This window comes from Apostichopus japonicus, chromosome 18 (assembly GCF_037975245.1).
Source record: "Apostichopus japonicus isolate 1M-3 chromosome 18, ASM3797524v1, whole genome shotgun sequence".
Taxonomy (NCBI): Eukaryota; Metazoa; Echinodermata; class Holothuroidea; order Aspidochirotida; family Stichopodidae; genus Apostichopus; species Apostichopus japonicus.
In genome coordinates, this window is record NC_092578.1 from 4,598,432 (window position 1) to 4,625,857 (window position 27,426).

Here is a 27,426-nt window from a genome sequence, read left to right on the forward strand (position 1 = left end):
AGTCGTTTGCGTTCGTGGATGTCAGGTGGATCTTCGAGACTACTGAGAACTAGGTCAAGATGAGTGAGTTCAAACAGGGTCGTGTCCAATCTGGGTCGACATAAGCGAAATTGACAAAGATGGGAAAGGACATTCACAAAAGAAACAAAGTCTCCAAAAGAAATTCTTTTGTAATCCTGTTAAACACAATTTTATCTATTCTATACAACAATACAGAAAATGACAAGATCAAGATTTTTTTATTATACAGCTGAAAATTCTTAAATGGAAAACAAAGAAAGAAAAAAAGTTACAAAATGCAAGACAAATCGACTCGTTCAATAAAGCAACTTGGAAACCTGGAGTGCTGTGTTGATTCTTTTACGTGTGTTTCTACAGATCATTTTAAAACAGGGTTTAGAAAAAAACAAGGGATTCCCCTAAAAAATCAAATCAAATTGTTCAAAGAGACTTTCCAGACAAAAAATGATCATTTTTTTTTTCAATTTTTTTTTCCCCCAACCCTTTGGTCCTTTCTACCCCTTTTGATCTGCATGTTCTTGACCATTTGACCTTCACATCAGGTAAAGAAACTGTTTGTTGACACAACCGCCTGTATGCTGTCCTTGCACTTACCATGCACTGACATGTCCTTCATCATTGTTAGGGACACTACTCTTCTTTTTTTTTTTTAATTCTTCAGGAGTGTGGCAGAATTTTTACAGTTTCTTAAATAAGCCCTTCCTCAATAATAAAAACATAATTTAAAAAAAAAAAAAACAGAAAAAAAAAAGGGTGGGAAAAAGAGAAGCAAATTCCTACAACTGTTCTCATATAAGAATAATAACACCTATAACAATGCAGTTTATATCTTCTTCACTCATATTTACTTGAATTCACCAAATTTTCGACAATATCTGAAACTGCTCTTTGTGTGAAAATGATACCGGGTACAAAAATTGTCTGCGATGAAATTTCTTATAGTTTCTAACGGAAGCTATAATTTCTCACTATTTAATATTCCCTCCATGAGAAAATTTTACAAAGAACATCTTCACATAAGAAGGTACTTGTGATTTGATTTGGAACGGCAATTTGAAAGGTTTTGATCAAACTTTCAAACCATTGCAAAATTAATGCAAAAAGCTACTTGGATGCATAAATTATTACAAGACCAACATTTCAAAAAAGATATATATTAAAAAAAGTTGCCATTGAGATTGCCAGATATTTAATTACAGACAAATATAAATAATAAAATTAACTCTTAATTTACTGACCATTACATGTCAAAGTATGTGTGTAAACATACATACATAGGCCAGAGGATTTTTTTTTTTATTACAAGCAGGTGTATTTTTCTCCCCCCATTTTTTTTCCAGACATGGCTAAAAAAAATAACATTGAAAACAACAAACAGAGGTGCAGCATATTTTTCAATGTTTTTTTTATATTTAAATGGTGTACTATTTTTTCTTTAATTATTGAAAACACCCAATGCTAACTATAAACACCTGTCATGCTATATGCATTACTTTGTTTATTGAAGGTTTGATATTACGAAAGATTTTAACAATTTCATCAACAAAATTCACTGTATTTGTAAATCATTAAATGTTCAATGAAAGAGTTTAAAAAAATTAGATTTAATTCTGTTTGTATTTTTAATATTTGGAACAGCTGCTGGGATCAAATTAACAATTGTAAATCTGTCCCAGGTGGGGAGGACTGTAACCTTTTCTTTTTTTGGCCATTTCATCTAAATATTTCACTTTTAAATGTGAAATAAATTCACCGCAACGCAGCCACTATGTGTATGAAATGGGCTACTGGCAAAGAGCGTTCATAGAAACGTGTGACTCATTCTCTGATTGATTTATTTCTATGGGTGCACCCATCAATGAACAATTACCATAAATTCCAAACCATTGAGATTAATTTCATAGCAATTGTAGAGAAGGGAAAACTTGTAATTTTGTTCATGTTCCTTCACACAGAAGGCTGATGCTTGATCAAGTCGAAATATGACATCATTTGCTTCAGTTTATTTTTTGTCACCCTTACGTCCAACTTACAATGAATCACATTTTTTCGGTTGCATTTAAAGTACAACATTAGTCTTCTACTTGTGGGACAATAGAAAAATTAGAAAGAAAAAAAAAAAAACAGTGGAACTGATGTTTCAGCAAATGAAAGGGGGGGGGGGGATTAAAACAATGAAGAACTACAAACAATGAGCAATGACCAAATAAATACAGATTTAAAGAATTGTGAAAAGCATAAAAACTGTTCCATTTTTAAATGTATAGATCTCCATATTAACAGCAAGGAACGATGAACCTGTAACATAAAAACTCATTGACAAAACCCACAGGTGCATAATACAGGCAGTAACGAGGATTGGCTGAATTGTGCATAGCTACGTGGCCTTGAAATTTCAGGCTATTTAGCCGTGAAAAAGCGAGTGGAATCAACTGTTTGCCAGAAGAGAAAGGAGCACATACATTTTTTTTCTGCCGTTAAGAAGTTAAACATCAAAATCAATACATATTTATCCTGATGAGTGAAAGTGGGAACTTGGGTTTAGCAAGTAAACACTCTAACACATGCATTTCTTAGCAAGTGGCTAATATTTACTTTAAAATTTTTTTAGGCTTGTTTATAAAAATTATATTATTCTACATAACCATCCGAAGCAGCTTTTTGCATTTGATTGGAAATTTTACCAAACCCAACCCGAGTATTTTATATCCAAAATAAAACTGCAAATTTATCAAACTAACACAATCTACAAGATTTTTTTTCTCTCCATCAAATGAAGGTTTCAACTAGTGAAAAACAACAAGGATTGGATTCGATCCTCCATGCTTCATCGCACTTTCAATTTTTCATGCTAGATTAATTCCATGATGAAGATGAATCGCAGTTTGTTGTTCACTTTCACTTTGTAAATTAAATTGCAACTTGATCAAAACAAGTCCTTAATGACCTTAATTTTTACAGGATGTGAATGCTCATATAACTTGAATCAAGTAGCTGCAAAAGTTTTTAAACAAAGTTGGTGACATCATTTCCATGTCCTAGTGACAGCTGTACAACTGCATAGTACACGGCAGCTCGGCACCTCATCGCATACGTATGGTAATGACATACCAAGTACATAAATGGAACACAAATCACCTCCCAAGAAATCAACTTTTTTAAGAAGATATCGCAAACCTGTTTCCGTAAGCCATATCATGGTGCCAACTGCACACATGTGTGTCATATTTTCAGGCCGGGCAAAAGTGGTACAACTAGGTCCAGGCACTGTACCATGTACCATGGAAGGAGTAGGTCAGCTGGGGTGATGGGGGGGGGAGGGTCGGAGAAAGGTGTGAATAGCATGACGTATTGTTCGACATCATCTTCTCAAAAGTTAAGTGAACCTGTTCGCTTCAACACAGTCATTCATAGATTTCATACTTTAGGTAAGATCAAAGGACAACGTTGGTTGTGTTGAAGTTAGTTGTTAAGTTCGACGTGCCATTTCATTTTTTTAGTAGCTGTTGGATACACGAAACAGCTTATGGTTAGCGGGATGTGACAGAATGATCGGAATGGTAGAGTCATTCACTGCTAGCAGAAACATGGCGATACCGTAGGATTAGACGTTAGTGATCGCAGTGGCAGAGTGTCCATACAGTCAGGGGGGGGGATGCCCCCCCTGACGGACTCAAATGGACTGCTGGCGCCCTTTTCAGCTTTTTACTACTTTTTACTACTTTTTACTTATTCGCCATTATTGATTATTTTATTGCGCTCTCAAATACCTTATTGACATTTGTCACATTTTGTTGGTGTCATTTTCTGACAAAATGGCGTTGACACCTATTTATTTTTCATTTATCTACAAATTAGCAAGGCTCGGAAAGGGTCATTTCCGGTGATCTAGGGAGTATCTTTACTCAAAAAATTTCTGTACGCTCCGCGCCAACCTGTGGTGGCGCTCCGCTCAGATAGTGTCGCAAACCCCCCTACAGACAATTCTCGCCCCCCCTGACCAATACCCCTAGCTCCCCCACTGAGTGATCGCTTCTTGTTTTCTGGCACATCTGGTCTACTTCTGCTTCTACCATTTCAAGAAGGGAGAGTAACATACGACACCCTCCTGACACCCTACGACACCCTCCTGAATTTGAGAAGTGAATTCATAACAAATGATCAAACCAGGATGCTAAATTTGTATCATTTGAATCCTTGTTTCTCTTATTCTTCAGGCTCCAAGTTCATCCCATGGAGAGAAACAGCTCTTAATAAACAAACAGTAACATACGACACCCTCCTGAATTTGAGAAGTGAATTCATAACAAATTATCAAACCAGGGTGCTATTAATTTAGATCATTTCTAACCCTCATTTCTCTTGTTCTTCAGGATCCAAGTTCATCGCACGGAGAAAAACAGCTCTTAACAAACGAGCAGAAAAAATACAGAAAGCCAGAAACAGTAGTTTTTCTATCGGTGACTTTCCCTGAAATGCTCTTGAATATTGTCATATCATGGTAAAGAAAACTTTGTGAAATCACTGACAATTAATATCTTCAGAATGATAATTTCTTGAAACCAGCAAATTCTGGAATTTGCTTAGATACACAGTACATAAAAAACCGATTGAAACTATTGAAATTGGTAACATTTCTAATCAGTGGTTTACAATGTTAATAAAAGGTGAAACAAAGTAGAAATAAACACTGAAAATATGTGGTGTAATTATATATATCACAGGTGCCATTATCCTAGTACCTTCATTAATGTTAAAAACAATGTGAGTGAACATGAGCTCGACACAGCTCATTGTGTTAATTTTTTTTTTGGGGGGGGGGGTATAAGGATCCATAGATAACAGATTATAAAAGTCCAAATCTGCAATGAAATCAAAAAGTCTCTGGAAATCATGCTCTCTCGTCAGGGAGTCCAGTTTTTAGTGACCTTACTTACAAAATCTTGATGAGGAGTCTTGTAATGTTGCAGTCCTTACGAAAACTGCACAGCAGCGCATGTCACAAAAAGCCATTTTTTAAATATTTTCGTGTCACAGTAGATACTTAATTCATTCCGTCTTCTCGTTTGTCGCGTTTGTGATGTCACGCAGAGGAAGGCTGCTTCTGATTGGTCAGTTTGTCAGGTCTTTTTGTTTGTCTTTGTAACAACTGCACCTGTTGTGAGAAATAACCGTAAGTGAGAGCCGTCAAGAAGTCCCTGACTCCAATCGTCAAAAATGAAACAAATTGGAAGCAAACAGTTCTTAAAAAAAATATTAAAAAAAATCCTCACAAGTTTTTCTGTTTCACTGATGATTTTTAAAGTGATACATGTAACTGAGAGTTTCCATTAACTTCACAAAAAATGCAAATGATTCTGCATAATTATTCATTGACATGTCTGGAATGTCGGAAGCATTAAATGTCTGGCCTCATTAGGGCTAGACAACAACCATTATCTGGAACTTGACTGGAACTTGTAGGACAAGGGATATTGATGAAATGGTAAAGGGAGGGAGTGGGAGGGGGAGTGAGGGGAAGGAAGAATGAAGGGGAGAAGGTAGGGCAATGAGGTAGGGGAGAGGGACTTGGAGGGAGGGAGGGAGGGAGAGGAGGGAGGGAGAGGAGGGAGAGGAGGGTGGGAGGAAGGAGGACTGCGGGGAAAGAAGAGTGAATGGGAGAAGGGTAGGGGGAGGAGGTAGGGGAGGGAAGGGAAGGGAGATAGGGGAGGGAGGAAGAGGAGGGGAGGGAGGAAGGAAGGAGGGAGGGAGGGAACGGAGAAGATGAGGAGGTACTGTAGGAGTTACTATGAAACTAAAAGAAACTGCCTGTAATGTGTCAGGTTCACAGCAGATTAAACGTGAACATATGATTGGGGAAAAAAGTATTGTGAGGTGGGGGTAAACAACAGCCTGTAGATGGCATATTCAGATCTGCTTTGGAAGTGAGAATTCATGGAAGAAGGAACTTAACCACAACCACAACCAAATGTTGGAAATTAAGAATAATAAAGAGAATACAAAGACATCATATAATCAGCAAATTCTTGGAGATAAAAGTGAAGTCTGTCAACAAGATTCTTATTGTCCCGTTTAAAAAAATAGAAACCCTTTTTGTTAACAAGTTTTGAATGCTTTGTCACCTTATATCAAACAACATAAAACTTCATCATGCACGCTGTTCAGGCAATCGATACCAGCGAGGTAAACTCCTATGTGATGCTAAATATTTGTTTTCTCAAAAATGCTGTTAAATACAAACAGGATATCATAACTCTCTACATTTTAAGGCAATTGAGAAGAAAACAAGTTTATTTCATGTTTTTGCAAGCTAGCTTAATTCCTCTATATTCTATGTAGCGTGCCCCAAAGGTCATTTCAAAGTACACTCTTAAATCATGCTACCCTTGGCAAGCAGGAAGCAAGAGTTTTCAAAACCGAAACTGGATATGAAGGAATGAGCATGTGCGAGAAGCCGTGTATGACAAATGTCTGTTTTTGTGTGTGGTTAACATATAGGATAAATATGTTCATAAAAATACTGGGTAGTTTATTTCCAGCAGAAATTCAAAGCCCCTCACAGCAATCTCTTTCACTTTTTTTTTCTGGAATAGTGAGAGAGTTTTGAGACATTATGGAATCGTTTAGAGAATCTTACGAGGAGGAGACGTCAAGGAAGAAAATGCAATGCTGAAGGAGGGAGAGAGAGAGGGGGGTGGGTAAGTTTTGGGTTGTTTGAATAAAAATAAAAGGGGGGTTATATCAATTTATTCAGTTGTTTGTTATAAGAGAAAACACAACCAGAGAAGCCTGGTTTTTGCATCTGTTCCTGTATAAGCTATTAAACATCGATTGAAATGAACTCCACTGATTGGTCAAATCAACCAGATTTTTATTTTCTACCTAAGTTCTCATGTAGAAGCTAGAGGTCAAAGGGTCATCTGTGATCTTTCAATTTTTCCATTTGTATGAAAATCCATCTTACCGAAATTAATCTTTGTTCACTCCATTCTCTGCCTCTTGCTGGCATGATTGAGGCTCTCGGGTTCTGCGACCACGACCTTTAACCTTTCTCCGCAGACCTCTTGCCCATGGAGCGTGTCCATGGCGATTTTAGCACACTCGGCGTCTGTGGTGCAGCAGCGAGAGACAAAAAAAAAATTATGAGGAAAATGGCATCGATGATAAAACTAGAAGAAAGGTTCTGAGTAATTGATAAATAAATTTTAAAGCACTAATGGGCATAGAGAGCTGACCTTCTTTAATCTGGAATTAATTTCCAGTATAAACAGTTGTTTTTTTTCGAATGCAGTGCCACAGAAGTCTGAGAATATAACAGGGATGAGCCTGGGGTAAAAAAAAAAATTACGGAACTTTGCAAAAATTGCGGTATAGGCTCCAGTCTGCATATGCTACAGTGTGTTAGGATAATAGTTTTTGTCCCTGAGGTAGAAAAGAAATCACGGATATTCCGCGAATTCGCGGAAAAAGCTCATGCCTGAATATAACCAACTGAGTATTAAAATGACAGTTTCTTGATGGAAATAAGATGTACAGGAAGGCGGAATTTGATTGAATCACGTTCTGAAGATTAGAAACTTAAGATGTAATCCTGCCTGATATTATTCAAGGTTTGCAGTCTAGTCAGTCTGTACAACAGTAATACCTGCTTGTGCTACTGTATGTATCCGTTTCAACTGACCTGAAAGAAGTGGGGCAAGGGGAGGGGGGTAGGGGTAGACATGGGGAGAACCCTGGTTTGCCTCATAAGTTTAATAATTTTTCAAACGAAAAAAAGGCACCCCCCCAATAAAAACACAGTAGCAATTAAAGAAATGCAGTCCTTGTAAAGTAAGCAATCTGACAGAACATCATAAGAGAAACTAAATGATATTTCCACAATTTGGGTATTTTGAAAAGGTTGGGGAATGAAATAACACCGGTGACTCCTATTCTGATGTGTTGAAAGCAACTACTATGGTTTTTTTTCATCAGATCATTTATAGAGTTAGACACTACAATGCCGTTAAAATTCACTTCCTTGACTAATTAACTTTCAAACTGACAAAAAAACAAAAAAAATGAAGCAAACCTATATAAATCTAAAACTATTTTGAGACAATGTGTGTGCAAATTTTAGAATCGAAAGATTCACGAATTACTCCTTTTCTGAACATTCACAAATGATTGATCAATTACAGTTATCCAATTTACTCTTAATATTAATTTATTCTCGTTTTTTGATACGAAAGAAAAGAGATTCATTTGGATCGATAAAAAACAGCCAACACATTTGCAAACCTTACACATGAAAAAAAAAGAAAAAAAGAAGCTGTTTTAAATGAAATAAAATTATGTTTATAACTTCGCCTTCTTTCTCTTACCTGCAAACTTGGCATAGCCGTAATTTCTGCCTTTAATGTTGTAGTAGCTGATGAGCTGTCCGAAACGACAGAACACATCTTGCACCACTTGATCCGGCAGAGGGCGGGTCAGGATAACGAAGAGACGCTCCTTTACCTCACTGTGAGGAGGAAGAAGAAGGGAAGATTTGATCAAAGAAATGTCCTCAGAATAAAAAACGATGTGTTAAAATCCGTTAAAGGGACATTGCCACAGAGAAAAGCTGCAGCAGCTGCAAGATCACTAGCAGCAAGGCTGCACTAATATCAAAACAAATGGAGGTCATCTCAGCAGTGTCTATTCTACGCAACTGCAGAGCTCATTTTGTGAACTGCAAAGAACAAAGGATGATGCATTACGCAGCCTGGCTGCAGGAAGCTGCAAAGAACAAAGGATAGTGCATTACACAGCCTGGCTGCAGGAAGCTGCAAAGAACAAAGGATGATGCATTACGCAGCCTGGCTGCAAAGAACAAAAGATGATGCGTTACGCAGCCTGGCTGCAGGAAGCTGCAAAGAACAAAAGATGATGCATTACGCAGCCTGGCTGCAGGAAACTGCAAAGAACAAAAGATGATGCGTTACACGTCCTTCAGAAAGCTGCAGCTCCCTCACCGTCCAATTCAACTGAACTTTGTAGGATAAAATGTCAAACAGTGGGTATCGACCGACAAGTAAATCTGAAGAAATGGAAGGCTACGGACACCTTTAACATTTAATTCTTGGCTCCGTAGGCTGCTTACCGATGCATCGAACGCCTTCTTAATTCCATTCCAATTTTGAGGGGGTTGTGGTGGGTAGGGAGGTGGGGGAGAGGGTGATATTTACCTATTTTCAGGAGCCAGCAACTGGTGTGGAGGGAGTTGAATCGAGCAGGTTATGCTGTCCGGTCCATTGAAACTTGTTTTTATAAAAGTGGGACTGCTCACTGCGGTGCCAGACGACATTAGAGGAGGGCTGTAGGAGATGAGGGAGAAAAAGTTGAACAACGATCAAAAACAAATCGTTGAAGTGTGAAATGAAATTGCTCTCCCACAGGGATGAGCTTCAATGGCTGTCCAAACTTCTCTGAAGATTCTAGTTTGCTCCCTGCACGAAGGACCAGCTCTTTTTAGACCGTTTCATACTGCGACAAGTTTTCCTTGGACGATTAAAAATGTAATTATTTGAAACGGGAACATATGGGATGCCTGAAGTATAATCTACATAATTTGTTTAAACATTAGTCTTAAATTTTTTTCAAAGAAATGAGGAATTATGCCAATCAAATGTAATAAATATTTTTTATAAAATGTTTCTCATAAAGAGAGACCCTCACAGATATAATGTTCAAAGTTCTGATAAAACAAGTACATATACATAAAATACAGAGCGAGTGAGTTGGGTATTAAAAAGGAGAGGGCACATCCCTCTACAATGCTAATTCTCTCATGAAATTATCACACTTTTGACTTGAGAATAGTCAGAAATTTGAAAAAATGACCATAGAGTTAAAACCAAAGAGATCAGAAACCTGTACACATTTTGATATTATTTTCCACTAAAACGAGTTGTTTTGAAACCTTCCATGTATTTTACAAAACACAAACCAGATTTATTGCAACGAACAACTGTTTCAAAACTTCCTCAATGAATTAAACTGCAACAATTCTTTGGCATTCTTGGCTGAGGTATCATCTATACATATGGCAACATTTCAGAATTTGAAGCAAACCCCCAAAAAGGTACGCTCAGATAGAGTTACTATCGATAAATCAAAATCAAGAGGAAGCTCAGCTTAAATATAAACGGAAAGCCAAGTCTGTGAAAAAAAATCTTTGGCAGAATTTTTTCTCTTTTAAATTGTCAATCACCTGCTCTAGTTTTGTTGTTATAATTTCAAACAGAGTGACAAATTTCATTATTACCGAGATACAGATATGGGAGATATTTTCCCATACATCCCAGCAAGAGTATTACTTTTCATATATATCAGGTCTGTGTTTTTAGAGCTGAACCATATATTGGACTATACCGCCCTTTATACAGGGAGACCTTGAGAGGAACATGTAGGGTTCAAAACATAATCAAGATGTCCAAACTGGTTGCTTACAAAGTACTGTGTCATGAAAGACAAATCGTAAAACAGGTTGTCGTGTTTAATAACAGCAAATATAAGAAAGTTGACCGGAGCTTTCACAGTAAACCGAGAAAAGAATGAGCTCTTTTAGTCTACTTGTTTAATCGCAAAAATCCATAGTTGTGCAAATGTTTACTTTACAAAACAACCCAGACTTTTAAAAGACTCAATAGATTACAGTGCATGGGAACTGGGTAGTTAAGTAGGGTAGGAGGTGAGGGGAAAAACAGATATTCCCATTACAGTCCATGGTGAACCTTGCCACATATCGTCAATGTTTTGCAATAGTTAATATTACATGAATGAACACTAACTTTCACACCCTGATTGGTAGTTTGGTACTCCAAGAGTGCGATTGTAGTGTAAAGACATGTAAGTGCATAACCTCAGTCTTCTCAAGTATATAGTATTGCAACTGAGGGTAGTCCCTTGCTATACATACACAGTAGTCTAATGTGGGCAGAGAATAATTATTTGACAATATCGTCAATGTTTTGCAGTAGTTATTACACAAATGAACACTTTCACACCCTGATTGGTACTCCAAGAGTGCGATTGTAGTGTGAAGACATGTAAGTGCATAACCTGTCTTCTCAAATATATAGTATTGCAACCAAGGGTAGTCCACTGCTACACATGATACAGAAGTCTAATGTGGGCAGTGAATAATTATTTTTACAAAAAATTCGTAAAGCAGTTTTGAAGTCTCTGAATTTTGCCTCTATTAAAAGCCACTATTGTTCCTGTGTACAAAACCTGCTACTTACTTTACCTTTTGGACTTGTATAGCAATTCTACAAGTTTGCAATGAGGTACTGGATAAAATATTCCTTGGTGCATTAACTCTACCTATTCAAAATCAGAGATAGTCATAAAAAAGTGCAGTTGTTAAGGGGAGACAGGTACTTAACAGGACTAGCAGCCTCAAATTATTTTCATTTTGCTCAATTTTTCGTAACTTTTTTCATCCTTTCTACCTAGAACCAAACAACTGAGCAATGTACTTTAAGAACCAAGGCCATAAGCCAAAATCTGAGAAATTGAAAAATGCTTTGAACAAAGTGTTTTGCAAAACTTGCAATTCTGCATAAACAAGAATCTATTTATATTCAACCAATCAAAGAAATCAAAACTCAAGAAATAAAAAAAAAAAATTCCATCAAAACCGTAGAAAAACAGAAGAGGACAACAAGTTTTTGTTCCTTATTCTGATGTAGGCTGACACAGTCAAAAAAAGGTTCTGACACTTCTCAAGGTATCTGTTGCAAAAATAGTATTCCAAGGACCTGGCTAAAAGTCCGCACACACAAAACGAACTCGGATGTTGAGAAATTGAAACTATAGTGCTTTTTTTTATTACATCCTTGTGATTTGGAATTTGCGGTAAATGAAGGAGTCATCTTAATCTGACCTTTTAATAGGTAACAGTACAGCATTATTGCTGCACGAATAAAATCCTTCACAAAGACAACATTAGCCAGGATTTATAGAGGTTCCAAAAATATATGTATGCGTATATATATATATATATTTATATATATATATATATATATATATATACATAATTGAATTTGTAGTGAGTTTAAAATCCAGAACAGTGACAAAACTTCCAGCCTGCACCGGGATTCGAACCCGGGCCTCTCGCTTTATATGCGGATAACCTACCCACTAGGCTATGGACACTGATTATAAGTCCAGAGGTTCGTAATTCCACTGTAGGTGTTTGTCACCTGTTTCGAACAATACAAGTTCTGTTTTGGTGACATATTTGCCTTGCTCTAGAGATCGAACATGATGCTAACCAACTCGAAATTATTTGTGATTCCTATTGCCGGATCTCGAAAGAGATACTTTGAACTACTATTAAATATATACATATACATATATATATATATATATATATATATATGTATATATAAACTTAAGCTAAAAGTAACAATAATCAGGAAAGAGAGATGGAACAAAATGTACATTAATGTATGCATGCTTCTAGTGATGTAGTGTTGACATTGCTTATGGTACAGTACCTTTTAGAAAAAGGTACAACAGAAATTTAAAAAAAAAGAGGAGAAAAGTGAGACAACACTGATACAGACTTTTCCTAAGATACTGTTTGAAATGTTTATGAAATTTTTTGTCAAAGGTTAGATCGACACCTCATCCTTAACCCCTGTCCTTTGTGCCACCAAATTTGAACGCAAGCTGAAAACTGGACTCTCTAGTTCCTATATCTGGCCAAGGTCCTGTTTCAGTGATAAATACAATTTAGGTACTACATTTATATTACATGAAGATTTGCAAAACACACTGTGTTAGTTCAAATTACGGTCTACATATGAGGCATGTGGTGCTCTCAATTGCTTTTTACTCTATGAATATTCATATGGTTAAATTTGCACAAGCACTCCCAACTGTTGACTCAATCATTGAAGTACTTACTCAACAAGTGTTTTTTTTTACTCTCTAAATTTGTCAAAGGCTCTTCATCCTCTCATCCATCCTGAGGTGTGAGCAGCTGAATCATCATCGAGGATGACAGGTGCTCACTTTTCGTTTACATTTTTTCCCTCCCTTTTTTGGACTATAAATGATGACTGGCAAAAAAATTGTCAATTTGGATATGATAGAGTATATATATATAAAAATATATATATTAATATACAAATATATATATATATAGCTCCAACTATCAAATGAAACAACTTCTGTCACTACAAGCAGCATTTTGTACTACCACAATGTTTTCTGAGAAAGCTCATCAAACATAGCGGCTGGAGTACCTAGTCTAGCACACAAAATACTTCAGTCAAAATCAAAGAGAAAAATTTGAACATTTATTGTCTGAAATAACAAGGATTAAACTTCACATCCATGTGGTACTTTTTGTGAATAAAGAACAAACATTTTTGTTTTCTACATCCAGTAGTTACTAAAATAGTAAGGAAACAGTGTATTAACAATGTAACATTAAAACATCAACAGTACCAGCTGATGTTATTTCCAATCTTACCAATCAAGATTATCAAAGGTGAAATTCTTTAAAACTAAAATTGATACAAAAGTCTGACTTTACATTAGGCTCAACTGTTTTTGCCCTTGTTTAAACACTATTACAAATTATTGCTAACCTTTTTTCTGAGTTTATCCTTGAAGTAAATAAGTCAATAAATCACTTAAAGAAGAAAGGGCGAAAAAGAAATTAGGAATCCAGAAATCCAGAAACAGCATGCAGCAAATGTCGCAGCTGAGTAGAACATGCACATATGAGTCGTATTTTAAAAATGGAAAATGGAAAAATTGGAAAAGTTTTAGCTCCATCCTTCCGGTAAACGGAAAAAACTTAGAAATTACATAGGAAATTTCCAATGATCAGAATACTGCACGAAGTACGAATCAGAAAGATGTCAAGAAAACTTTTTCTCTGAAATGACGAAGTGTTTCGTAGTATTCCAGAAACTGATATTTATATAGAGATTTTAGAAAAAAATATATGTGAGAATTGCATGAAAGAGTGACATATTAAAAGTTGTACATGTTGTACTGTAAGGAACAGAACTTAAACATGTTTTGTCAACATCTGCAATTTAAAAAAATTGTTCAGAACACAGAGGAGCACAATAAGTTTTTTTGTTTTTCTAGTCATGCATGGACAACTTACATTTGGTCATTTTTCTCTTTACTTGATTTTTTCCTGAGAATTATGATGAATAATAAAGTATCATAGAGCTCCCTTCACAAATAGAATGATTGACAGAGTTTGATGTACATAAAAGTCACAATTCTAGCCCAGAAATCAGAGTCCAATTTCAGGCATGGATGTTGCAAAAGAGGGTATACTGTGAATTAACGAGTTCGAGCCCTGGCCCAGGCTGGCCGGCCAAAGTAAGGCCACCTTGTTGTCAGGGAGAAATCCAGGGTTTTCCCATATGAGATGATCTTCCAAATTGTAAACAAAATCCAACACGAGTTAAAAAAGTAAACTGGATAGCCGAAGTACGCTTAGAAGCATTCAGCTTCGGCCACATTCATATGTGGTTACAAAGGTGTCTACCTTACAGGTCGATAATTGTCATATTACAGTAATATCTTCATTTTAGCAAACAAGGCTAAGCTTGCAAACCTACTATTAACATCATACAAAGACAATGTAATTATTCATCCAACCTTAACGTGAGCATAACAGAGGGTATCCTAAAAAAAAATATTTTTCAATAGTTCGAAAGCAAAGAGACATAATTGATTTTTTATATTACTATTTGTGATTCAGCCTCCATAAATGTCTTTAATTTGGTCTTGTACTTTCAAAGTATACAACTGTAATAGTGCTGTGACAAAAGATGGAAAATTACATGCTTTTTTGGGTGGTTCTGGAAATTGAAAACACAAAGACCTTTTCCAATTACCTGAAATATCATCATCCTGTTTCCACAGCAACAGAGTCTTGATAAATCTCCGTCTTTAAACGGTATGTTTATTAACCTTTATTTTCTAGACATGAAAGCTATACTTAAACTTCAAAACGAAATCAGAGCCTGGCAATATTGCTTCAGATAGATGTACAGATGTATACATAGGTTCACATCAGTAAATTAACAGGTGTATAGTGTGTAGTTCCTATCAATAGGCTGTAACATAATACACTTTACTTTTGAGCTGTGGAAGATATGGTTGCTAACAAGAAAGACCAGCCTACCTATAGCTTTGTAACACAAAAGTTTAGCCTATACCTAAAGTACATATATTTGACTAAGTGGTAAAAAGCAAAATGGTAAATGTGTTACTGACTAGTAAAGAAGTTGCGATAACTGGAAAAGTGAACAGTGCGAGTCCTTACAGCTGCAGGTACATATAGTTTGTGACACTAGAAAATGTGACATCTCAATGATAAGTGATACAGACAGACAGACATTAAATATTACACGAACAAGATATGGTTGCTAACGAGAAAGACTAGCTTAACTATTGCTTTGTAACACAAACTTTTAGCCTATACCTACAGTAGTACATACATATGTTTGACTAACTTGTTGAACGTGGCAAAAAGCAAAAATGGTTAATGTGTACTGACTAGTAAAGAAGTAGCGATAACTGGAAAAAGCGAACAGTGACAGTCCATACAGCTGCAGGTACATAAGTTTGTGACATTAAAAAATGTGACATCTCAATGATAAGTGATACAGACAGACGGACATGAAACATTACATGAAAAATGCATAGAAATGCATCTTTTCAACACATTACAACAAATTGATTTCATCAATCAGATGATACAGGGAACCATGTTACTTTCATGTTTCTGAAAAATCAAACCCAGATATCACAGATATTCTGCTTTCCATAACGAAATTCATGACGTAGGACATTTGAAATATATATACATGCAAAGATAAGAGCTGACATTGTACAGTATGTTATGTAATTGTTTTTGCCAAAGTCTGGATGTCACCGCAAAAAAACAGTAAAAATTAATGTACTGTGTAAAAAGTCTCATCAATGAAAAAGAAGAAAAATGCTTCAAATTTTTTTGGTTTTTTGGTCATGCACGAAGAACTTACATTTTATCACTTTTCTCTTTACTTGATTTTTTCCTGAGGATTGTGATAAATAGTATATAATAATAATAAAAATAATACAGTTTCCCTTCACCAAAAAGACCAAATGATAGAATTAAAGATAAAAAAGCCAGAAACAAGAAAAGCCTTCCAGTCTCAAAGTAGTACCTTACAGTAAGTGAACGCGTACACTAATATTAGTATTTCATATAGTGCTCTGTTGAAGTGTGCGGGTGGATGAAATGACCTCGTTGGGACGAAAATTCCCATGACCCACTTATAACGGAAAAATTTATGTTACCATGGCAATATTTACAGACAAGCATTGTTACTACGGTGATGTTAATACAAGACAACTCCCATGAAATTTTGAATGTTAACGGAAAAGTGGACATAACTGGCAACATCGATAGATTTTGTAATGAAGAACTTCCCCAAATGTGAAGGAAAATCTTACTCCATTTTGAAGATATCGTGGGTTTTTATTGGAAGACTGGAGACTTGAGGAGCAAAGCTGTAGATGATGTAAAATATAGCCGGTTGTACTTGAACATTTAATGTTAATCTTAATTATTTATCTTTTGTAGTCATATGAGGATAAAAAGTATCAGTGAGGGAGGGGGGGGGTATGGCGGGTTTCGACACAGAAGTGCAGATATTTTCTCCACCAAACATGACAACTTAGAGTATAGCTCCTCAAACTTTTAGCAACAAGGCCCAGGATCTTCCATGACGGCTGAGTCGCGACTCATCAGACCCACCCCACACCTCAAAATCACACTCAAAATGCATAATTTACAGCTATTGTATCTTGGACTTGATGTTTACAAAACAATTTTATCTCCGTCATCAAAACTGGACATCAATTTTTCGACATCTGGAAACTTATGGTTTGTGGTGGCATTCCGATCATAACTGAAGTATAAAACTGCTTTTCCAAAAAACAAAAAACACCAACACCTTTAGAACCTACACCTACCTACCCTATATGGCTAGCATATGCAACTATGAATTGCCTAATTTAAATTAAAGAATCAAGTATTTTTTCCCTCTTTTACTGATCAAACTCGTTACCAGTTACTATCACACCAATTATTTGGACCATTTTGAAAATTGTTCCCCATCGCAGATACACCTACCTCACGCTTACTTGTACCAAGGACTTGTTGTTTATTTCACTAACATTTTTAGCTCGCTACCTGTGAAAAATGGAACAATTTGAAAGTTGTCAACGCCTTACCTTCCCATCTTAGGGATCTCTGGAGCACCCATAAACTGTATCATTAACGGACATCCTTCTGGGAACTCTAACCCGTTCAGCTTCAGCCTGGCATAAGCTGCAAAAGCAGGGCTCTTGTATCTGACGTGAGCGGTACCTGTAGAGAGAAAATGTTTTCAGAATTAAGAGACTATATAGCGAGAGAAGAGAAACGGCCTTGTTGCTATCTGTATCCGCTGATTCAAGCGAATACGGAATTTGACGCTGTGATGAGGAGTAAATGAAACAGCTTTTAAATCTCCCAACTGTCAGTTTGCTAGAAACCTTTTTTCACAGTTGAGTGAATGAGCAGAACATGGGTAGATTCGGAAGGAAAAGGGCAACGACCTCAAGAGGTCGTCAGGGGAGGGGCCACAGCATTGAAATGTTATCCTGTGTCGTAGACTACAGGTGCACACACAAAGGAGATGGATAGGAGAGGAGTGTGGTATATTAACATAAAAAGCTGAATTTATCTTGAAACACCTGCCCTACCACTTTCTGGGTTGTATCGAATGAAAAACTGGGATGTGATCCCCAGTAACACAGAATGCATGTTAACTGTGGCTTCTGACCGGAACCCCAGCAAAGAAATGGCTATATTGGGATTGGCACCGACTTACAGATACTGTAAGGGCTGTTTTATACTGTAGCTCAGTTGATCTTTGAGGGGGTTTGTAACCCTCACGTACAGTAGATCACAGTTCATATCCTGTTCTAGCCAAAATATTTCGCATAAGAATACAGTACCTAATGATTAAATACAATGTATTTTATATTTGAAACTTTGCGTTACATGTAGTGGGTACTTTTAACAGAATGTCATGTTTCCTCATTCGAAATCAGTAAATACATATACATACATATGCTAAATAGCAAATGATGAAAGAATGGCTAAAACCACTTCTAACAACTGTCAAGTTAGGCTCTCAAGTGGCAAAAACACTGGTTTGCACTTTTGCAAACTTCAAAGCTTTATAGTTTTCAAGTTTATTTTCTACAGTCAATGGGTACTACAGTATAACATCAATAACATTTAAAAAGAGAAATTATTTAACGGCATCTAAATACAGTGGGCGATATATAGAATATTAAGTTTACTGTTGGTAACGCTGTTAGAGGAATGAGGAATACATATAAAGTACTCTTTTTGGTCTGGCCCCTTAACAACAAGCACATCAATATAAACTGTAACTTAACATATATCCATTCTCCCTTCACATTAAAATGTCTTTTATTCCCAATCTTTTAGCAAGATCCTTTACCAGGATGTGCTCAGTGTTTGTGCAAATAAATACATAGCAACTTGCTGTACAGAATCTCCCAGAGTACTTAACTTTGGTGACAGCTTGTGCAAGAATCTTGTTAGCCTTTCTTAGACAAATTAACAACCATGTAGCCCACAGTGTGTACCACGTACCAGGTAGATGGTACTGTGTGTAATGTTGTGTTGTTTCTGTGATCAACATAACAGCTGTGCAGTGCGATCCTGAGATATTTTTCGAATATTTATTTATGATAAATTCCCAGGTACTATCTAGCATTCCATGGACAAATGTAACCCTTAGATTCGGAAATTTATCCCAACTAGATCAGTGGCTTCAATGTTCTGGCATATTTATTGCAACGTTTCTTGCTGCGATATAATCCATGAATTCAACGATCAATTTAATAACCAAAATTTCTGTTTTACTTCCTCGATGATTTATTGACCTAGCCAAAAAAACAAGGCAGGACGTAATCACAGCCACAAAGAAAGCAGAATTTTTTTTTCATTTTGGCAGACAAAAACAATTCTTTACGAGAACGATGATACAGCATGTTATAGTCTGATCTCTTTGAAGGAAACAAATGATTTTAATAGCAAGACTCCAGGCCTGCAAACAAAGACAAACTTCCCCCTTTGTTTGCCTACGTCAGCAAAAAAAAAAAAAAATTTTTGTAAGAAATATTTATAAAGAAATAAAACATCAAATGGGAGACCGACGCCCTTCTATTGTCCTTTTAATTTGTTAAAATAACTTTTGCAACCACTTCTAAGAACCAGATAATAAAATTTGTACATTTCCACCACAAGACGTTTGCAGCGGTATTGGGAATGAAAGGAGACAGGATATTAGCACGGTTGACTCGACAACAATCCCATAAAACAGAAATTTTTACTGGGACCACAAAAGTCATTTACAAGAAAATATAACAATGGGGTGTGACCACTGTAACAATGAACTGTTGATTTTGATTTGTCATAGCCAACTTGCGGTGTTATTGGAAATGAGAGATATATAGAGAAAGGGGAAAAAAACGGGCAAAATAGAAGTGAAAAAATTGAACGAAAAGTACACCCTGAATGCTGCTTTACGGTTACAGTCATCTTCCACAAACGTTTACAACCGCAAAAGTTATTGCGGTTGACATGACTTCAAAAGCAAACTAGTCCCTTCCCTGCATAAACCAAATTCAGAATGACAAGAGGGAATGGCACAGTTGTTTTACACTATTTTGAACATCAAAATATCAAATTACACTTTGACAAAAGCTCTTCGATAACATCTGCTTAATTGAGAGTGAGATTCTTTCAGATAAATTAAACGAGGCATAAAACAACCTCATTTCCGACTCGTTAAATCTTTCCTCGAGTTGCCAGAGAAGTATAGATGCTACTTGAGAGAGTAATTTAGGTACTGTATACTTTTCGTTTCATGTTTGCCCTTCAAAACGTTGTCACAATTTCTTCCATCAAGTTTCAAATTTGCAAACTCGGTCCAAGTCAAAATACTCTTATGATCGGCTTGATTGAAAATGATCATAGCTTAAAATATCTTACTCCAATTGGTAATTTTGTTAAGTACTGTGTTTAATAATTTCCTAAAGCTGAATGTAGTTAAGACAAAGAAGATGTTGTTAGACTGTCGTCGTTATACTGTAGACTCTCACCGGACTCTGTCATAATTTATGACTGTAGAGTTGATCAAGTTGATAGTTTCAAGTATTTAGGTGTTTATTATATCCACCACAAACTGGACTGGTCTGTTCATATCAATAACGTCGATAACAAATTAAACTCTAGATTGTATTGCTTGAGGAAATTTAATTCTTTCCATGTAGATACCAAATGATTACAAATTTTTTATAACTCTGTTTTGTGTGGGGTTTGGCCTTATTGCCTAATTTGCCGGGGAGGCAATGCTACAATTACTGGAAAAAAGTGGATTAATAAATGTATTAGAAGGGCAGGCGGGTGATTTGTGAGTTACCGGAGAAGGTGGACTGTGTTTACCACTGCCTTGTACATAGCAAGCTGGAGTCCCTTTGGACTGACAGTAATCACCCCCTCCATGTACACCTTATGTGACAAGTAATCCCGTGCAGTGGTAGACCTTCTGTTACCAAAACCCGCTATCTTTCATTCCTCAGGCTATTAAAATTCATAATATCAATTTTAAATTGGCTTGTCTTTCTTGCCATTGCTGAACAGCCTTCTGCTTTAAACGCTTTTTTTCTTTTAATTTTATTTCTTACTCTTTCATGTTTCATTGCCTTGCGAGCACATGCCTTCCCGTTAAGGATCAATAAAGTTATTCTAACTCTTACTATGTGATGTACAGAACACATAGGATTTTCAGCTTCTGATTTTTCGAGCTCTTATAAACTAACCTCACCAAGAGGTGTAAACACCCATTGAAGTGAAGTCAGGTGTCACATATGACATATACATGCTAACTCCTACAAGCTACATCATCACACAGGTACACACACACTCAAACAGACAGAGAGATGTACTAGAATATACAACAAGGCCTTCCTGATTACAAATGTTTCTTGCCTGCCTATCTCAGACAACAAACCCCCCCCCCCCCCCCCCGCAGCCTTGTTACACCATAAAGCCTGACCTTCAAGATGATGCAAGTATAAAAGAAGGCACGCTTCACAAATCAATCATGACATTAGTTAATGAGAGTGATCATTCATGTGGTCTTATAGCAGAAAGACAGAATTCCTTACATTATCATCAAATTATATTATTTTTCACTTTTTCCACCAAAAATATGACACACCTTGTGCAAACTTCTCATGCCAAATGACATTGCAGAGTTACATTTGCCTACAGACTGCATTCTGCAATTTTTGTTGTAACGAATAACGTTGAGAAAATCCAGTTGATATAACGCACGATGCTGGCACTAAGGATGGTAGAATGAGAAGGAAGGGCATTGGCCCGAGGAGCCGGTCATAGAGGGCGCGCTGTGTTAAAATGTTACCGGTTCATTCGAGGCACGGTAAAACCAGAGTGCTAAGATTGTGGGGAGCCAGGTAAGTGAGGAGCAAACTAAATACTATATATTTGTCAATCTCACCATGCCATGTGATGCTCATACACAATAGGTTTACCTGCAATGCAGCTAAGGTATCGATATGAGTTATACATGGTTTTAATCCTTAACGAAAAATTCTGTGTCCCACAGATTTAGGCACTGCTGACCAGCAGTGCGCAGCGCAACTTAGGAAACTGCAAAGCACAAAGGTTATGTCCCATGCAGGGTGCAAGATGCTGCTTGCTGGCGGGCACACCCTTGGTCCTCCTCTTGAAAAAGTGACTTAATGGGCTTCTTTAATCTTGTACCAGTAAATTGCAGCTTAAAACAGATTAGTTTCTTTGCTAACTTTAGATACCGTTTTCGTCACTGGATCCCCGCCCCCCAGTCCAACCCTACCCCGGCTGACACCCCAAACAAGAAATTGCAACTCAAAGATGGCTCCTCAGCATCAACCACAAAGTACTGTTTTTATGATGATGAGAAAAGTTGCCATCACCAACGGATCTCAAAAAAGTGCACCTCGAGAATGAAACAGATCATTTTGAAATTCATTGGAGCGAGAACTAAATTGTATAAAGCTGGCAGCAAAAAATTCATAGATGATCGACCAAGGATTGCCGACTGAACTCACCTCGGAAACCCCAGGAGCTTTGTTCCTCCCTGAAATCACAGTACTCCATGTTGGGAATGATGTTAAAGAGAGCGTAGAGTTGCTGTTCCGTAGTCTTCCCTGTCACATCGACTTGAAGCCTTGACGTTGCATTGGAAGGCACAGAAGAACCTGAGTTGACGACAACGGTAAAGCCAGATACATGATAACGTTAACTTCTTCTTTTTTTTTTTTCTTTTTTTTTTACAAAATGAACAGCTGAATTTGACCCAGATAGTTAATAATTTAGTGCTTTTTTATTATTATTTTTTTAAATACATTCTTTTAATACATTCGTTTTATTCTTCTATTATATATTCCAAAACTTACTGGTTTGGATATTTACGAGTGACGAGCTTACCTGTCTCCTCACAACCTTAGCACCTCATTCTACCGTGCCTATAAAGTCCTGGTAAATAAATAACACTGTGCGCCCTCTATGACCGGACCCCCCTTCCGGTCCCTCCTCCTTTCTCATGAGACCATTCCTAAAGAGTGGCCTCACGGACACGGGAGTGGGGGTGGCAAGGTCTGGCCACCCCCAACGACCCCCGTCGAGTTAACTTCCCAAAGTGAACCCCTAACAAAAAATTCACTGACGCCTTCTTAGCAGGGGGGAGTGTAACCCTCTCCGGCGCAGCGGGAAGGGGGGACACTCTCCTGAACCCTGCAGGCGGAACTACCCCTTACACTAACAAGGAGCCTAAAGATTTACGGTCCGCCACTTGTTACCCTTAGATCAACTTAGGTGAGAACGTAAGTGGAAGACTATGTACGCAAACGCATACGGAAACACATAGGTACACTCACCGATAGACATAGTCGATGGCTCTCTGGTGGATGGTGGTTCTGTCTATCTGGTGTGAAGCTCGGAGTCATGAGTCAAGTCGAGCGACCGCTCCTCCGTCCGGCTGTGTCCCACCACCCTCTCGGGGGAGGGAGGCGGGAATGGAGACAGGTAAGCTCGTCACTCGTAAATATCCAAACCAGTAAGTTTTGGAATATTTACTTCGCTCCTCGCTTACCTGTCTCCTCACAACCTTAGCACCGAGTGGCACTGCCCGATGGTGGGAGGCCCGAGGGGTGGGACCTGTTACCCACCGGACCTCGCATCACCGCGCTACCAAATGCCGCTTCGGCGTGTAAAGTGTCGGTCAAGTAGCAGGCGACGAACGTAGTTGGAGTTTTCCACGCTGCTGCTTTGAGTATGTCCTCTACCGGGATGCCGGCGAATAGGGCTGTAGAGGCCGCGACCCCTCTGACGTCGTGAGCCCTTGGTCGGGAGGTCCCCGATGTGAACGGGCGTATGATCTCTACTAGCCACCTGGATAGAGTGTCTTTGGAGGCCGCTGCGTAGGGTGGTCGTGGTATGATGAAGAGAGAAGTTGATTGTCTTAACTTCTCTGTCTTGTTCAGGTACCACTTCAGTGCCCTGACTGGACACCATCGTTTGTCCTCGGCTACTGATGACATGGTCTTAATTTCCGGGATGAAAATGTCTCCTGGCAAGAAGGTCAAGGTCTGGTTCTTTGCAATAAATGACGGGTCTGGAACCATCCTCACCCCGTGGCCCTCAAATCTGATGTGATTCTGCTTGGTGGATAGGGCGTGGAGGCAACTCCTCCTTCTTGCTGACGCAACTGCGACGAGGAAGAGTGTCTTTTTTGTGAGGGCAGCCAGGGAGGCGTTAGCCATTGGTTCGTATGGTGGTCCTGCCAGGGCATGTAACACTGCTGAGAGTCCCCAGGAGGGGGCCAGCCGTCTGATCTGTGGGCGACGATTCGCCATGCCTTTGATGAGTTGTGCAATGTACGGGTTATTGCTCAGTGTGGAGCCATCTGGGAAGCCCTGGTGGATGGCAGCGATGGCCGACCTGTAATTCCTGATAGTGGAGACTTGTTTCCCTTCTCCGAAGAGTGAGAGGAGGAACTCGGCTATCTGTGTCACAGAGGCAGCAGGCAGCAGTATCTGTCTCGGTCGGCACCATTGGTCGAACTTCCGCAGACGGGAATCGTAAGTCGCTGCGGTCGTTCCCCTTCTAGCGTCGGCTGCCATCGCGGCAGCTGCTTCTGAAAAGCCTCTCTGTCGTAGGGAAGACCGGACAGCCTCCAGGCAACTAATTGTAACCCCTTGATGTCTGGGTGGGAGAGAGTTCCCTGTCTCTGGGACAGTAGGTGGGGCTTGTCCGGTAGACTCACTGGGACGTCCATGAGGAGTTGGGGGATCTCGGCGAACCAGGGTCTGCGAGGCCAGAACGGGGCTATTAGTGTGAACCTGCCCTTGGAGTTCCGAATTTTCCTGAGGACTTGTCCGATCATACATAGCGGCGGGAAGATGTACGCATCCATGTGGTCCCAGGAGAGGGACATTGCGTCCGTGTGGTAGGCCAGGGGGTGGGATCGTCTGGAACAGAAGGTCTGGAGTTTGTTGTTCTTGTGTGTTGCGAACAGGTCTATCGTGGGCCTGCCGAAGATCGAAAAGATTCTGTCGCAAGTCTCCTGTTCCAGAGACCATTCGTTGGGGTCTATATGCCCCCTGGATAGGGCGTCCGCCATCACATTGAGCTTGCCTGCGATGTGGGAAGCCCTTAGGATCGTGCCGGAGTCCTCGGCCGCTGTTATCACCTCCCACGCGAGTCGGCACAGTCTCTCTGAGCGGGTGCCCCCCTGCCGATTGATGTAGGCCACCACTGTCGTGTTGTCGGTGAAGATTGTGGTTATCGTTCCCTGTACGTGGTCGTTGAAAGCTTCCAGGGCTCTTTTGACCGCCATCATCTCCAGGATGTTGATGTGGAGAGATGTTTCTGTTTGGGACCACGTCCCCCATGCTGTGCGATTGCTCCAGTGAGCTCCCCATCCGGACAGTGACGCGTCCGTCGTTATCGATGTCATTGGTAGCTGTATCGCGAAGGGTACCCCTGAACTCCAGTTGTTTGGGTCGAGCCACCATCGAAAGTGTTGTGTGACCTCCTCTGACCTGTAGATGAGCGTTGTTTTGTCTGGGTCTGTAGGGTCTGCGGACCTCAGCAGGTGCAGTTGCAGAGGTCGCATGTGTAGCCTGCACAGTCTCACTATATCGACGAGGCTGGCCATGAGTCCCAGGGCCCGGAGCCATGTCCCCGTTGGTGACCCCCGGTGTGCCAAGATCTGTTGTGTGGTCGCCTTGACTGCCGCGACTCTTTCTTCTGAGGGTCGGGCTACCCCGGTGGTGAAGTCCAGTATGGCCCCGAGGAACTGGATCGTCTGGGAGGGTGATAGCCGTGATTTCTTCTGGTTCACGATCCAGCCCAGTTCTTGAAGGGTCTGGAGCGTTTTGTGGACGTTGTTGGTTGCTTCCGATAGACTGTTCCCTACTACCAACCAGTCGTCTAGATATACGTAGAGGGTGACCCCTCTTTTTCTGAGGTAGGCGACTACTGCTCCCGCGACTCTCGTGAAGGTTCTGGGAGCCGTGGCTAGGCCGAATGGGAGCGCCCGGAACTGGTAGTCTTGTTCTGCGTACCGGAACGCTAGGAATCGTCGGTGTTCTTTGTGTATCAAGATGTGCAGGTAGGCGTCCCGTAAGTCTACGGTCGCCGCCCACATGCCCTTTCTGAGTAGGGGTAATATTAAGTTTAAGGTCTCCATACGGAAGTGTTTTGGTCTGATGTGTTTTGTGTTCAGGGGTTTTAGGTTTAGAATGGGACGCCAGGTGCCGTCCCGTTTTTTGGTCAGAAAAAAGGAGGACCGGAAGAGTGGTCCCGTCTCTTCCGGAACTCTTGTAATTGCCTGCTTGGCCAGCAGGGCCAGAATTTCCCCTTCTAGGGCTAAGCGTTTGACGGGGTCCGTGGGTGTGAGTGTCTGCCTTCCTCCGCCCCCGAAAGGTGGGCTGGAGGAGAATTCTATTTTGTACCCGTGTTTGACTGTGTCCAACACCCACTTGTCCCCGCCAATAAATTCCCATTGCTGGGAGAAGTTTGTTAGTCTCCCCCCCACCGGCGGAATGGCCGCGGTGAGGTGGGCACCCCTAGGGCTGGGCGGCGAACGCTGGTCGATTGGAGGAGCGGTCACTGTCCCGTCTGGTCGACGTGGAGCCTCTGCCTCCTCTGGGGGCCCAGGGGCGGGTTGGACGGAAGGCTGCCCCCCGGCTTCGGCCTCTGAGAGCTCCTCTGCTCATAGATTTGGCGGGTGCTGCTCTCGTTCCCCTAGGTGCTCTGCTCTCCCTCGGGCGGAAGGGTCTGGTTCTCTGGGTAGGTGGGGGTCGGAATTCTGATTTGGCCAGAGTCTCCCTTCGGGCTACCTCTTCCTGGAGTTTCTTTTGGAAGCAGCCCGCAAAAAGGTCTTCCCCGAGGATTGGTAGTTCCAGCATTCTGTCCTTCGCCTCCGTCGAAGGCCAGTGGATGGCGGAGACGATGTTTTGTCTACGGGCCTTAACGGACCTGGTAGCGACCCTTGCAAATTGATCGTACGCGAGTCTGACGAGGGGGCCCAGCAGCAGGAGGAGCTGGCCCGCTTCGTCCCTGGATACTTGGCTGCTGTCCTCAGGGAGCTGTTGGTGGTGTCGCATAAGGACTTCGGCTGATAGCATTAGTACCGATGCGAACTTCATGCCCGAACGGGCTGCCATGTCCACCTCTACCAAAAGCTCTTCTAGCTTCCTCTGGTCCGGGGTCTTGAACACGTGTGTGGATGAGGCCCCTTGTTCGGCTTTTAATCTCTCCTTGGCCTCCTGGGGAATGGTTGGGCATCTGAATAGATCCTTCCATGCCTCGTCAGGTACCCTGACCGCTCTATCTGCCCTGGCCGGGACGGCCGTCCACTTGGTCTTGTTGGCAATGGCCTCAAATCTGTCATAACAGGTTGCGTCTACTGGTATGGTAGTTTTGGGCTTATATGACGCTTCGCCGGTCGCCGTCAATTTTGATACCCGGCCCGCCTTCTGCGGTTGCGTCTCGGGTTCCTCGAACCCCAGGTGTCGTCTGAATATGTCTGCCGCCCGTGTTATTAGCTCCTGTGGGAGGGCTCCTCCTGTCACGGGTGCTTCCTCCGGTTCGTAATTGTGACCAAAGCTGTCCTCCATAGGATCGTAGTCGAGAGGATCTGGATCTATGGGCTCCCCTTCGTCCTCCAAGCCGGAAAGATTCACCGACGC

The 27,426-nt window shown here is 40.1% G+C and overlaps 1 protein-coding gene across 5 annotated transcripts in view; it reads right to left on the bottom strand.

Annotated features, from left to right (window-relative positions):
- Window positions 1-27,426, bottom strand: part of LOC139958986 (RNA-binding protein 45-like) — a 50,170-nt gene that overhangs the window by 5,362 nt on the left and 17,382 nt on the right. The window contains exons 5-13 of one of the 5 annotated variants that reach the window (XM_071956455.1): window positions 22,279-22,428; window positions 17,314-17,449; window positions 16,531-16,587; window positions 16,077-16,109; window positions 14,180-14,212; window positions 9,231-9,359; window positions 8,385-8,524; window positions 6,986-7,129; window positions 658-5,176 (exon numbers count right to left, since the gene is read on the bottom strand). In XM_071956455.1, coding sequence (XP_071812556.1) covers window positions 7,002-7,129; window positions 8,385-8,524; window positions 9,231-9,359; window positions 14,180-14,212; window positions 16,077-16,109; window positions 16,531-16,587; window positions 17,314-17,449; window positions 22,279-22,428 — 806 coding nt within the window. In that variant the 3' untranslated portion in view covers window positions 658-5,176; window positions 6,986-7,001. Of the gene's footprint in view, window positions 1-657; window positions 5,177-6,985; window positions 7,130-8,384; window positions 8,525-9,230; window positions 9,360-14,179; window positions 14,213-16,076; window positions 16,110-16,530; window positions 16,588-17,313; window positions 17,450-22,278; window positions 22,429-27,426 lie in introns of those variants that run through there. The other 4 variants (XR_011789928.1, XR_011789929.1, XR_011789930.1 and 1 more) reach the window with 4 other exon arrangements.